The sequence below is a fragment of the Eschrichtius robustus genome, chromosome 15, assembly GCF_028021215.1.
Source record: "Eschrichtius robustus isolate mEscRob2 chromosome 15, mEscRob2.pri, whole genome shotgun sequence".
Taxonomy (NCBI): Eukaryota; Metazoa; Chordata; class Mammalia; order Artiodactyla; family Eschrichtiidae; genus Eschrichtius; species Eschrichtius robustus.
Window position 1 is genome coordinate 45,454,337 of NC_090838.1, and position 14,040 is coordinate 45,468,376.

Here is a 14,040-nt window from a genome sequence, read left to right on the forward strand (position 1 = left end):
GCATGTTGTTGTCCAATGGATGACAAAAGGAGTTTCTACTCTTACAGAGGGTAGGAATTTTCCTTCCCATTCCCCAGCAGCAGTGGTAAGAAAAGACAGATTCAGTGTCACTTGTCATTAGTGGATTTGCCATCATTTCCTCCCAAATGGACCATCTTGCCAAATCTAGATTGGTCATCCTTACAGACACATAATTTAACAGTCCTGAAAGGATGAAGCCCAAACACCCAAAGCTGTCCCTAAACTGAGTGTATGAGAGAAATGGCTTGTTTCTGACCAGCTCTCAGAGATGTACTACAACTGTTGTCCTGTAAGAACCTTTCCCATTCTATTGTAGATACGGCTCTAAAGGACATACCAGAATAAGTTTTGTCTTTAAGAACTGAAAGAAGTTGTTGAAGACAAGCAGTTCTCCTTCTATTTTTTTAAAATAATGTCATATTTCCTACCAACCCACCCAAAAGAGACTTCCCAAATTTTATAAGCACTTGAATCCTAATAGAAAGAGCACTGACCCAAGAAAAGCTCTGATTTCTAACATCGCCTCTACTACTTACAAACATGTTGCCTAAATTCTTTAAGCCCTAGATCCTGGTCTCTAAAATGAGAATTAACACTTAACCTACCTATTTTAGGGGACTACTCATGAAGATAATGGAGACAATATAGTAAACAGACTATTAAAACTATAAAATGTTATATAAATATTTGATATTACTAGAACTGGTTTGAAATTTTCAGTATTACATTTTCAGTGGGCCTTATAACACTGTACACATGAAATTTAGTCAAAGCTTAAAGAGAACTCTAAATTCTAACAAGATACTTATTTTGTACTCAACTAGATACTCCCCTACCATCACATTGTTTGAATAAAAATAAAATCATTAGGGTCTCTGGTGATTACTTCAAAAACAGAAATTCTTTTCAAGGTCGGTTTTTTGGAGACATTACTGAGCAAGGACAAAAGAAGGGAAAAATAGAAGTAAAGAAACTGAATAATACTCTAAACCTGTCATCTCAAAGACAACTTATTTCTCGTAATTCAGGGTCAAAGTATCCTTGAAATGACTGATTAGAGAGTATGAAAATTATTTCCTAAAATCTTAATTCTCTAATATGCAAACTTATATAAGGAAGAACTTAAACTGTAGCACAAATGCTTTGGGAAACATTTTACTTCTCAAGAAGCTCTCAGTGAAGTCACGATTTATCAGAAAATACTGAGAATAAATGAAATGATAAAATATATTCAAATGCAAACAACCTCCTTCACTTTCTAGGAACCCCACACCAAAGGTTACTTGGTTCTGGTTGCTAGTTTCTTTTTTAATGGTTTCATTTTTCTACCTTAATGTGCTGTCTCACTGTGACCAAACACAAAGTCATTTTTGTGCATTTATCTAAACACACACACAAGAAATAAATCTGTTTACACAGTTTTAGTTAATATAATGTTGAGTTTATTTTACCAATGCTGATAATGGCACTGAAAATGTATTGTTACTGTACTACATTGACCGTTACATTGTACAAAGCAGTTGTACAATCATAAACCAGTGACAGTTAATCAACTAAATGCACAGATGACATTTACTTTCTATTATTCGTCTATTGCATTGGGGGTGTGAGGGAAACCTAGTCTTGCGTTTAAAGCTGAAAAAATATTTCAGCTCTGCAGATTATATTGTGACAGGCAATTATTCAGCCAGATACATCTTTAAAGACTGTTTAAGACAACCAATACCTAGGAAAGACGTTTATAATTTACATGAAAAAGATTAAGCAACAGACTTACATGTGATATAAATAAGATACAAGCAAAATCCACTTTAACAACATATTGACATTTTTATGGGATAATTTTTTTATAACAGCTCTTTGAATGTAAATTTGATCAAAGAAAGCAAAACATTCATCACATTCAGCGTAAACACTTGCTTTATTCATTCAATAAAAGATCAGTAAGCAAAAATTTGACCATGTTAAGCATTTTTATTGCTAAAGTGAAATTTTCCATTGTATTTTTTCTAATGAATATAAAGTGACTAAAGTTACTCCTTCAGAGTAAAATGTATGCAATTGGCGTTCTCAATTCAAATAGCTGAAGTTTTATAATTTACTACAAAATAATTTGTAGTTTACTGTTTATTAACTCTTTTCTATCGTAATACATCCAATAAATATAACACAAACCCAGTGGCTTATTACCACAAAAATTCTCAAATGGGCTAGTCACATGGGGGGAAGGGAACCCTGTATCAGAACTAGGGATGGGAGAGAATATTTTGCAAAGCCTTTTGGGAGGATAAAGCAAATTCCCTTTCCTTCCAGCAGCCTGTGTAGTTGTCTGAGGAGGAAAGGAAAAGAAGATACATTTAATTTTTTCCCTGAACAGGTTCTTCCTAATTTAGGAGTAGGAAAGAGCAAAAAAAGTTGGCCCAGATCCCCCTAGGTTAGGCAAGGGATTAAGTACCTAAAATTAAGTGATAAAAACTACCATATCCCTGGGGATACACAGGGCTAAGGCAGCATAGCACAGGGGTTACAAAGACAGACATGAGCCACACTACTGGACAGCCTGAGTCCAAACCTAAGCTCTCGCACTAACTAGCTGTGTGAGCTTGAGCAAGTATGTTAAATACTTTGTGCCTCAATTCCCTCCTCTATAAAATATGGATAATGGTATCTACTATGTTTTATATTAAATGAGTTAATAGTAAAGAACTTAAAATAGTACCTACTGTGTATCAGGCAATATTTTAAGTGTTGGTTAAAGAAATAAATAAACTAGAAACCAGAATGGAGCATGAAGGCTGAAAGTAATGGGCAAGTAATATGGAGTCGAGTTAGTATCTTCAGTAGAAAAACACAAGAAGCATGGCTGAGAAGAAAGTGGGTGCCTTGGGAATAAGCACTAAGTGAAGTGACAGAGGAAAGGGAACACACTGTCAGAACTGCCCACAGCTATCTCACATGTTGGTTGGATTTACAGTAGCATTTTGGGGAGTGAATCCTAGAACGGTGAGGGGTAACTGCTGTTAGCTGTCAGGAGCCCAGACACAACAATAAAATTCACTAAGTAAAAAGTTAAGGGTACTTAAATAGCTTTGTTAATAGCTAGATATAGTATTCATTAGTGAGCGTTTCTATCTCAGTACTGAGTGTGTGTATGTGTGTGTGTGCACATGTAAAAGGGGATTTGTTAGGACAAGTAAACATACACAAATAACTTTTAAAAATTAGATTTCTCAATGAATTGTCAATAATTTTTATATCTCATTCAGTTATCTAAAAAATACAATGGATTTTTGTAAAAATTTATTGAAATGGTATACAGGGAATTGCAACAGTGAGTGATTTGACAGATAACTATGTATTAATCAGCTGTTGGAGACAAAAGTAAATACAATCGGGTACTCAAACCACTGTAAACTATAAACAGAAAGTAAAGTGGAGATCAGAACATGTATCTAAACTTTGCTTTACTTCTATATTCCTCAAACCACCTACCAGAAAGCAGTTTTTCCTCACAAGCCACATATCTGAAACATTCAGTATCAGAAAGGGATGAAAGTCCTAAGCATAAAACCTCTGCTTAGTGAAAATTCTTGAATTCTATATTATGGCAGACATAATAAAAAGGTGAGATACTGGGATCCTGCCAAACAAAGATATGTTCTTCACTTACAGATGGAGAAGCCACCAGGCAGAAGATGGAGTCCCAGAAATGCAAACAAAATTTACAAGTAGGAACCACTAGTGCTGCCTGCATGAATACCAAAGAGGACCTCTTTTGAAAAGCAAAATTTAAATAACAAAGTATCAGAGCACTTTTCTGCTGAAATCCAAAATCTCAGTATTTGTCTAAACATAATTTTGGTAAATGGTAATTTTTGAAGCACAAAAATGAAATCTTCTAGACGTTTCATTGAAATTTTATAAAATACATTTAATTTTTATGTTCTTTACATTCCTAGAGACTTTTATTCTATTTCCTCATTTGACTCGAATTATCAGGTCAAAAGAGTTCTCTCACCACTACAATTACCTTCTCGGTCCATCTAGACACATAACTCTTGAAAAGGTTGGTAAAACAGTTTTTATCCTTTTGCCCTAGAAAAATTCTGACTCAACTTTCATATAATCACTCATAGGGGTTGCCCTGCTGAGAAACCACTTGAGGTAAAGAGTTATTTCCTCAGCTACTCCAGAAATCAGTATTTATTGAGGAAGACTAAGTTCAAGTAGACAAGTTGCTATAGGATAGGAGTATTCAATCTAGTTGACTAAGGGATGCTAGAAATCTCCAAAGCAGCTACAACCATTCTGTCACAGACATTTTAAGAGCAGCATGAGGGATGGCCTAAGTAGAAGAAATAACCCTCTCAGGAGGGTTCACTGGCACCCATTCCTTTCTATTCCCTTCCAGCCACCTCTGACCTTTTCCCAGGACTCTATCCTTACACTCAATCTCACTATTAGCAGCCCCCCCAATTCCTTCTCCCCAACCCAGCCATCACAGTCAAAACACACACAATAACAACCTCCTCCCAACACAGGGATCTCAAGAAATTGGGGGAAATGAAAGGTAGTACACTCACTCAAAAAGAGTAAAGTCCACATGGTAGGATTTCTTACCAAGAACTGCAGAGGAGATTCAGTGGGTCAAATCCAGCAAGCAGGAGAGATGGCAACCATTCTTTATATTTTGTCTGTGCTTTAACTGCGTGATTTATAAATTCAGATATGTGGCTCCATGATGTCAATGGGCAACATTTCTTCAAAAAGTAGCGAAATACTGAAAACCTCTCACACTTCAGGCAGTATGCCAAATGAAGTTCATTTAGCTGGGCTCCATATTTCAAAAGAATATTCACAATTCCAAAGAAGTCACAGCTCCACGACAAAAAATAAAAAAAGGAAGGAAGGGAGGGAGGGAGGGAGGAAAAAGAAGGGAAGGGAAGAGAAGTTAGTTTTCACATTAAAAAAAATAATTCTTACAAAGTTAATAGTAGTTACAACTGGAAAATAAGAATAGCAAATGGGATAGTGGATGATTTTTACATGTCTAGTGGATTGAGACTAGGGGACCAGAGGAAAGGGAGGGTTTTACTTTTTAATTTACACCATTCTGCATGGTTTTTAATTTTCAACTATGAACAAGTTGTGCCCTTAGAATTTAAAACATTTATCTTAAATAAGTAAGTTTTAAAATTATCATTGACAAGTAGAAAACTCTTTTCAAATTGTGATTTTTTTGCACAACTAAGTATCCATAATACAAAACACTTGCTAAACAAAGTTAATAAAACAATGTGACGGGTCCCTAAAGACAGATGATTCAGTCTAGGAATCTCCAAGATACCACTTCCTTCAACAATAGCATTAGTCAATTTCCCTCTTACTTTTAAATTTCTAATGGTAAAAAGCAATCATATAGAAAAGCTTTTTTTAATGAAAAAAATTTAACTTACAGCTTTAGATTTTTTAATTAGTCTTCTTTATCAAGTGTTTTACAGAATAAATTGTTATCATTTTACACCTATTGAATTGGTTACTTTAAAAAAGAAAAAATTATCATCGAATACTGCTAAGTTGTGGTTAAAATGATTGAAAATAAGTGTAACCCTTTTATGAGAGAGCTAATTGGCAAAATGCATCAAAAGAGGTTTCATAGCAAAGTTATAAGAGCACAGACTGGAGCCAGAGTACTCAGCCACTTACTAGCTGTGTGACTCTGAGCAAGTTACTTAAACTTTCTGGCACACAGAACTAGCATTATGTAAGTATTTGTAAAATAAAATGATATGTAAAGTAAAATACCACACAAATTAAAATATAATGAACATAAATCCTGGGAATTTACACAAGAGACAAAATAAACAAGAAATTATATCCTATTTGCACAAATATATTGACCATAGTATTGTCTATAATTTTTAAAAAACATAAATTACCTAAATGTTTAACAGAGGAGCAGTAAGTGCAAAATATGACATAGTCATCAAAAACTACAATTCTGATGGTTGTGTGACCACATTTTAAAAACTGTTTATGATATAATTTTAACTGTAACAAAGCTCAATAAACATGTATGTTCATTACATAGACAACTGTGAAAGAAAATACGCAAGAATAAAATTAGTTTCCCTCTGAAACTGGAAATAATGCTATTTTAAATAACTAGAAATAAAAAAGAAATATTTTATTAATCATAGTATTATAGAATCTAAATAATGAAGTCATAAAAATAAAAGAGAAAACAAACATAAAACATTTAAACCATTGTCATGTGAGACCTCCTACTTCTGAGGACTTATGTACAGAACTTGAAATCAAGGTTTTAAAGCAGTTAAAACACTATATACATAAGTAAAATGTCACCTACCCCATGTAAATTTTTGTAAATCTATTTCATTTGTTCTCCAATTTGTGCTCTTTTCTTCAGTTAAAAGATTAAACGGTAATTCTCTTTATTATTAATAATATGCATAGCAATTAGAAAAGAAAAATCTATAATTCTAAAATTTCTTTATAAAAATTAATAACTTCGTTGTCTGTCTACCATATATTGCTATTTGTTCCAGGAAACTCCCATCATTCATATCAGTGTTCTTGAAAAGAGCCCTGTATGCATGTATTTTTTCTTCTGGCTGCTTTCAGATACAGGAAAGCTGAAAGAATTTGTTGCCAACAGTCCTGCACTACAAGAAATGCTAAAGGATATACTGATACTTCTGACCGATGGTTCTAAACAGTTATAACCAATTTATTTCAACTACTTCGACCTCATTTAACTAGCTTCTCGTTATCACTACAGTTATTACTTGCTGATTCCACTACAGAACAATCAACACATGACATGGACTGTTGAACACATTCCAGTAAACATGTAGGTAAACAGTGGGAAAAGCTCAAGACATTGCCTCATTACAAATGTGATATATAATTCTCAAGAAGACTGTTAATTTTCAAGGCATGTGTGTTTACATGTACAATTCAGGGACTGGCTGAGCTCTTCCCTCAAGCAATTTGAAACCATCAATGGCCTAACCATAGATACTTTAGGTCTTAAAGAGGACGTTTTTCTGCTATAGAATACAAAGGTAAACGGGAGCCCTAAATGCACGCTGTTAGATTAAGTGCTACAGATAGCTAGAGAACCTATTTTCTGTTTAGAATAGAACTACAAAACCAAGAGGCTTTCTTATTCAAGTTTCGAATATAGCACCGAGACATGTGACTCATGCTAAGAAAATTTTAAGGACAAGGCCACAGATAAACCAACCATCCATCTCTAAATGTGAGAGGAACATGTGCACATAATTCCCTATAATAACAAACTTTATTGAGTATTTATTCTGTACCAGAATGCTAAATGTGTTACACGGAAGATCTGCCTTAATCTTCACAATCACCCTAAAAAGTAAGTTTTATTATCATCTCCACTTTAGATGCAAAAACTGAAGCTTAGTCAAGCTAGTAATTGGTAGAATTGGGATAATAATATCAAACCAAAATCTAACAGTGAATATGATACAGCAAATATGTGAAATATCTCTCCTACATTATAAAAACCAAACACTTCATGAAACAAATTGAGAATTATTTTAAGGCCAGACCTATGTTTCCCAAAGTATGTTCCATGGAACACTAGTCCCTGAAAAATGATCTACGTGAAAAAGGCTCCATAATGAAAATATTTGAGAAACACTTTATAATATACACTAGTCCATAAAAGGACAAATACAGGATGAACTTAAATTTTCAACTTATATGGTCAAGTGTTTTTCTTCAACCTCCTGATACCTTTCAGAAGTACCCTTAGAATTAAAGCAATGGATCCAATAGTTAATCTGAAAACAGCCTAATAAAGAGAGTATAAAATGCCCCAAAAGTCTGTAAACACAGGAACAACAGTGTATTTATTGTAAAGTTCATCTTATGTTCCCAAATTTTCCATTCCCCCTTAGGAATTCATAAAACACAACACCATAAGAAAAATTCTTAGAAGCCCTCCAGGAAAGAAATCTAATTACCATTGCTTAACCCTGTGTTTCCCAAACTAAATTAACTAAGGAACCCTTTTAATCCTGTGTATTATCTATTAACAATGTATAGAATGATTATTCTACAAAACACACTTTGGAAAACCCCACTCTAAATTTCTTCCAATTATCACATTGCCTTGTGTTAGAAAGGACAAGAGCATACTCCTAAAAGGCTTATGAAATTGCCTACTGCTACACTATAAACCCTTTTCCAACAAAACTACCATTTATATGGTGAATAATAAACACAAAATAAACTGGAGGATCATAAAAATTTCTCAGCATGCCCTGAGTTTCTGCAAAGGATATTAAGAAGGTCTCAGATACATGTACAAGCTCCAGAAACTCAAGCAACTTCAGTGCTCTATGATGAGCTTGATTATTATATGTCATTGAGCAAGAAGAGAAGACCCTAAGGCTTAGATAAAACTTTGGTTAAAATGTAAACTACATGGACATTTGCATGTGTTTCTCTTAACACTTAATACAAATTCTCTTTCAAGCCCTGATGGAGAATCGGAAAAACTCATCAAGTCCTAGAGTAGTCCCTCCTATTTAACATAAATATCAAGAACAAATTGTGACACATTAAGAGATTCCACATTATATAACAGTGAAAATCATAAGACACAGAGAAAGAGGAGAAGTTTAAAAACTAAAAATGCGATGTTTAGACCTTATCTGGAGGCATGTACACTTTCCATCATACTGCTCTTTGAAGTTCAAAAATGTGCACAGAAACAGGCCCAGATAAAAAAGAAGCACAGTAAAAGGAAATTCAACATGTTAACAAGGTTTCTTTTAAACAAATAGAAATGGGCAAATATCTTGAGAATTTTAGTTTCAATTACCCAACAAAATATCCAACCAACTTATTAGCTGAATCACCAAAAGGCCATATAGTGGGGGCTTCCTTGGTGGCACAGTGGTTGAGAATCTGCCTGCTAATGCAGGGGACACGGGTTCGAGCCCTGGTCTGGGAAGATCCCACATGCCGCGGAGCAACTGGGCCCGTGAGCCACAGCTACCAAGCCTGCGTGTCTGGAGCATGTGCTCCACAACAAGAGAGGCCGCAACAGTGAGAGGCCCGCGCACCGCGATGAAGATTGGCCCCCGCTCGCCGCAACTAGAGAAAGCCCTCGCACAGAAACGAAGACCCAGCACAGCCAAACATAAATAAACTAATTAATTAATTAATTAAAAAAAAAAAAAAAAGGACTTCTGGTGTTTGGTCCACTGTTTAAAAAAAAAAAAAAAAAAAAAAAGGCCATATAGTAAGTTTTAGTGAATGGCTTTCAGCCGTCAGCTGAAAATAAAATAAAAACATTAGGTTGTATCAGATGTATCCATGTGTGATATGATGACAAGAATGGACACAATTATTTTTACAAAACTAATGGGATAACAATCATTAGTATCAATTAGAAAGACACAAAATCAGGTCAGCTAAGCCAGGATCTCTTTCTACATTCATATAGAAAAGGCATTAATATTTGTTCAAATTGTCCTGAAATTTCTCAACTTCCCTCCTCTTCCACCCATTCCAGTTAAAGGAGTCTTTTTCTTCTATTTTCTCATTTGAGTTGAATTACTCAGCTATGCCCTTGAAAGACTGGCTTCATGTCACTAAAGCTGTTAACTTGTTAGCCCCAAAGGACAAAGAATGCTTTTGTACGATGGTGGAGGAGACAAGACACCTTTCTATCATGCTTTGGAGTGTGAGAAGAGCTAAGGGCCACTGCTTCAAATGGAAGCTTATCCTCTCCAAGGGATACCCAGTAAAAATGTTTCAGAATGCTAATCCTGAGCTAAAAAGTTAAATCAGCTGAATAAAATAATAAAGAAGGGAAAACTTAAAACCCAGAGCCATTATTTATATTTATTATTTTCATCACCTTTTGATATTACTTATACTATTTGTAAAAGTAGATATGTTTACTAGAACATAACAGGCCAACAGTGCAAGGAGGGTCACAAATATTAAAATTCTAGATCTCTGAGAAATACCAGAAAACATACAAATAAGAAAACAAAAGTTTTTGACTCATTAATACCTGGAGTCAGTTTAGTGCTGATTAAATCTTTCTACAACAATCTTACACCAAACTAACATTATTGTAACAACACACCATTGCTATAAAAATGAAATTTCAAAACTTATACCACTAAACTTATCTCATTGTCTATTACCAAATCTCTGAAAATTTGAATATCTAATAATTAATTTTGGAAAATGGAGTCTTCCAAGTTCCCTGGTATCATTACTGTGACTAAAACACAAATTCTTATTCATAATTGGTAAATGTAATATAGGAAATTCAAACATTGTTACGGAAAAACAGCACAAAAAAGTTATTTTTAAATGAAAATTTTAGTCCACTGTCCTTGCTTTTTAAATGGTAATTGTAATTAATTTAATTAATTTTAAGTATGCAACCACAGAGAATCCAAATTTTCAGATGCATACTTAATGAAAGAAATTAAAAATTAATGCATTTTTCAACCTCGATTTTTTCCCCAGGCACTGGCTGTATTACCCTCTGACACACTAAAACAAAACCTACTGGGAGAATGACAGTTTTCTTGCTTGATCAGCTTTACACCGAGGCCCAAAATAATCAAATGATTTTCACATTACATGTACAGCGATGACATGCAAACTAATAGCCAGACGTTAGCTTACATAAACATAATATAGAGACTAAAAATTTAATTGATGCTATTTTCTAGATAAATGGAGGATGGCAAAAATGAATTTCTTCTCCAGAAATGAAGAAGAGAATTAACCTTGATATTTTTCTGTGTGCCAATAATTGTGCAATGTACTATATTTTTATACATGTTAAATGTGAGCATATGTGATTATGATGCTATCATTGCTTAGATTTAGTCCTTTGGGAAATGTTTCCCTGTCAATTAAATTCCCCGCAGAGTAGGTAATAATGGCAAAGATATATCAAAATTAAGTCTACTGCCATGGGCCCAGGCAAACAAAAAGTCAGCTGGAAAGACTAGGAGAATGTACCCTCATAAAACAGATATTCTGACGTTTTGGCTTTTTTCCTTTAGACTAACAAATAGTGTTTTCCAGTGACTTTTCTTACTGAAAACCTACCTTACTAATTAAAAATACATTTGGTCCAATTACAAGTTCCCACATGAAAGAAAATATCTGACAAGCCCTTTTAAAGCCACCAAAACAGATTTTAGTTTTGCTCTATAGGGCCATTTTACAGAGCAAAATTGCCAAGAGTAGCAAAAAACAAAGTTTGTAAGCTCATGTCTGTGACCAAAGACCACCATACGCCACACTGTTGCTTCTTTACTTTTAGTTTTCAGCAGTTTGATTATTGGTGAGCACGCTTTTCTTTGGGTTTACCCTATTTTGGTTTACTGAGCTTCTTAAATCTATAAAACTTACGTCTTTATCCAATGTTGGGAAGTTTTCGTCCATTATCAGTTCACAACCTCTTTCTCCTCCCTTCTGGACCCTAATGACATGAATGTCAACCCCAGCCATACTGTCTCTCAGGTCCCTGAGGCTCTGTTCCTTTTTGTCCCCCAAGTCGCCGTCTTCTCTGTTCTTCTGTTTGGATAATTTATATTGGTCTATCTTGAAGTTGACTCTTTCCTCTCTCAATTCCATTCTGCTATGGAGCTCATATAGTTAATTTTTCATTTCAGATTTTATATTTCTCAGTTTTAAAGAGTCCATTTGGCTCTAGTTTTTATTTCTCAGCTGAAAATATCTACCTTTCCATTTATTTCAAGTGTGTTTACTTCATTAAGCACCATTATAATAGCTGTTTTCAATTATTTAATATCTCCAACATCTAGATCATCTCAGGGTTGACACCTGTTAATTGTCTTTTCTCTCTAAAATTGGTCATATTTTCTGGTTCTTCATATGTCAAGTCATTTTAGACTGTATCCTGGACATTACGAATAGTAATGCTGTGTGTAAACTCTAGGCCTGGGTCCTGTTATAATCTTTTGAATATAATACTGATTGTGTCTGTTTATTTTAGCAGGCATATAACCTAGTTAGGTTTAGACTACAATTTCTTTTTCACCTCTACAGACTGCTGGTTCATTTCTCAAACCTTTGCTATGCTGCTTTGGGTCTGGCCCCATGAAATGTACCATTCAGGGGCCTGAGACTTGGGCAATAGTTCAAATCTTGTTTTCAACGTCTGTTCTGTGCATTCAAAGCTTGGATGGGCTCTGGACATATGCAGGTTTGTACGCAGAATTAAGAGAACCCCTTTCTCCAGCTCTCTCTTCTCCAGGATTCCCCTCATACCCTCTGTTCCACAGGGTTCTATTTACCTGATTTCTCAGGCCAGAAAAACATTAATTTTAAGGTGTTTCGGGGTTAACAGGGGTACTGCTATGGTTTAATACGTTTAATTTAAACTACACTTATAAGATGATGAGGCATAAGCTTAGCTGCTGTGACCAGGACCAAAAATATTCCTCCAAAAGTAAGATGAAGACTAAAACAGATTATTGTTATATTGGACACATAGACATACCACTATACAAAACTATACAAAACCGTTACATTCTGATCAAATAAAAAAATGTTCAGGGACTTCCCTGGTGGTGCAGTGGTTAAGAATCAGCCTGCCAATGCAGGGGACACAGGTTCGATCCCTGGTCCGGGAAGATCCCACATGCTGTGGAGCAACTAAGCCCGTGTGCCACAACTACTGAGCCTGCACTCTAGAGCCTGTGAGCCACAACTACTGAGCCCACGTGCCACAACCACTGAAGCCCGCGCGCCTAAAGCCTGTGTTCCGCAACAAGAGAAGCCACCGCAATGAGAAGCCCGCACACCTCAACAAAGAGTAGCCCCCGCTCGCCACAGCTAGAGAAAGCCCGCACACTGCAACGAAGACCCAAGGCAGCTAAAAATAAATAAATTTATAAAAAAAATATTCAATTCTGATCTAATAATAAAATACAATGGAGACAGATATGTACAGAGAAAGGCAAATGAATCAACTAAAGTCATCAGTACAGCCCTAGTGAGGTAAACTAAAATAATTAGGGCTCCTCTGTTTATAAAGACAAAACCTAAGGAGGTATACCATGAAATCATGAAAGTTATGCATAGAGTGGATCCCAGATACTCAGATTAACCAAAACCCCAAATACTCAGAGTACAGTATATACGTAGAAGCTTAAATTCAGAACAAATGAAATGAACTACTATTTTACATAGCAAATGTTACAAGATGGTAGAGACTGAAAAGCTTAGCAAGTACGTTTTTGATAAATGTTTAAATTAAGTCATAGCTAGCAATGGTGAATTCAGGAAAGCCAATGAAATTTGAGGTAAGCCTGCAACCTCCTTTGCGTCATTAAAAACAACAGCAACTACCTGCACAACTTAATCCATTATTGCATGGATCACAGATTTTACTCAATATGGCTTTTCTTACACATAGCCTTATTCTTGCCATCTATTGTAAAACCTTAGGAGTCTTAGAGACAAGTCTTGGCCAGAATCTAATCAATAATCTATCAGTAATTCTTCATTTATTCTACTCACAGCATCATGGCAGATCAGCAAAAGAAATATTTTAAAAAATTTTAAACTTAGTGTGACCTACAGATATAAACGTTACATACCAAATACATTAAAGATGCAAGAATATCTAGAAAACTAAAGTTTTATTTTACGTTCATAACAAGTCTTGTAAATATAAATTTCAAATGATAAATAGCCTGACACACGGTCAACATCATACTTGACAAAGATATTTTTAACTCTTTTTTATCTTTTTGCCCCCCAGCTTTACTGAGGTATAAATGACAAATAAGATTGTAAGATAGTTAAAGTATATAATGTGGTGATTTGACATACGTACACATTGTGAAAACATTCATCACCTCAAATATTTACCTCTTTTTTTTTAAGAGCATTTAAGTTGTACTCTTAGCAAATTTCAATTATATAATACAGTGTTATCAACTACAG

At 34.8% G+C, this 14,040-nt stretch overlaps 1 protein-coding gene across 2 annotated transcripts in view; it reads right to left on the minus strand.

Annotated features, from left to right (window-relative positions):
* Nucleotides 1-14,040, minus strand: part of ASB3 (ankyrin repeat and SOCS box containing 3) — a 92,085-nt gene that overhangs the window by 16,374 nt on the left and 61,671 nt on the right. For both annotated transcript variants that reach the window (XM_068564844.1, XM_068564845.1), the window contains exon 8: nucleotides 4,642-4,899. In XM_068564844.1, coding sequence (XP_068420945.1) covers nucleotides 4,642-4,899 — 258 coding nt within the window. The remainder of the gene's footprint in view (nucleotides 1-4,641; nucleotides 4,900-14,040) is intronic.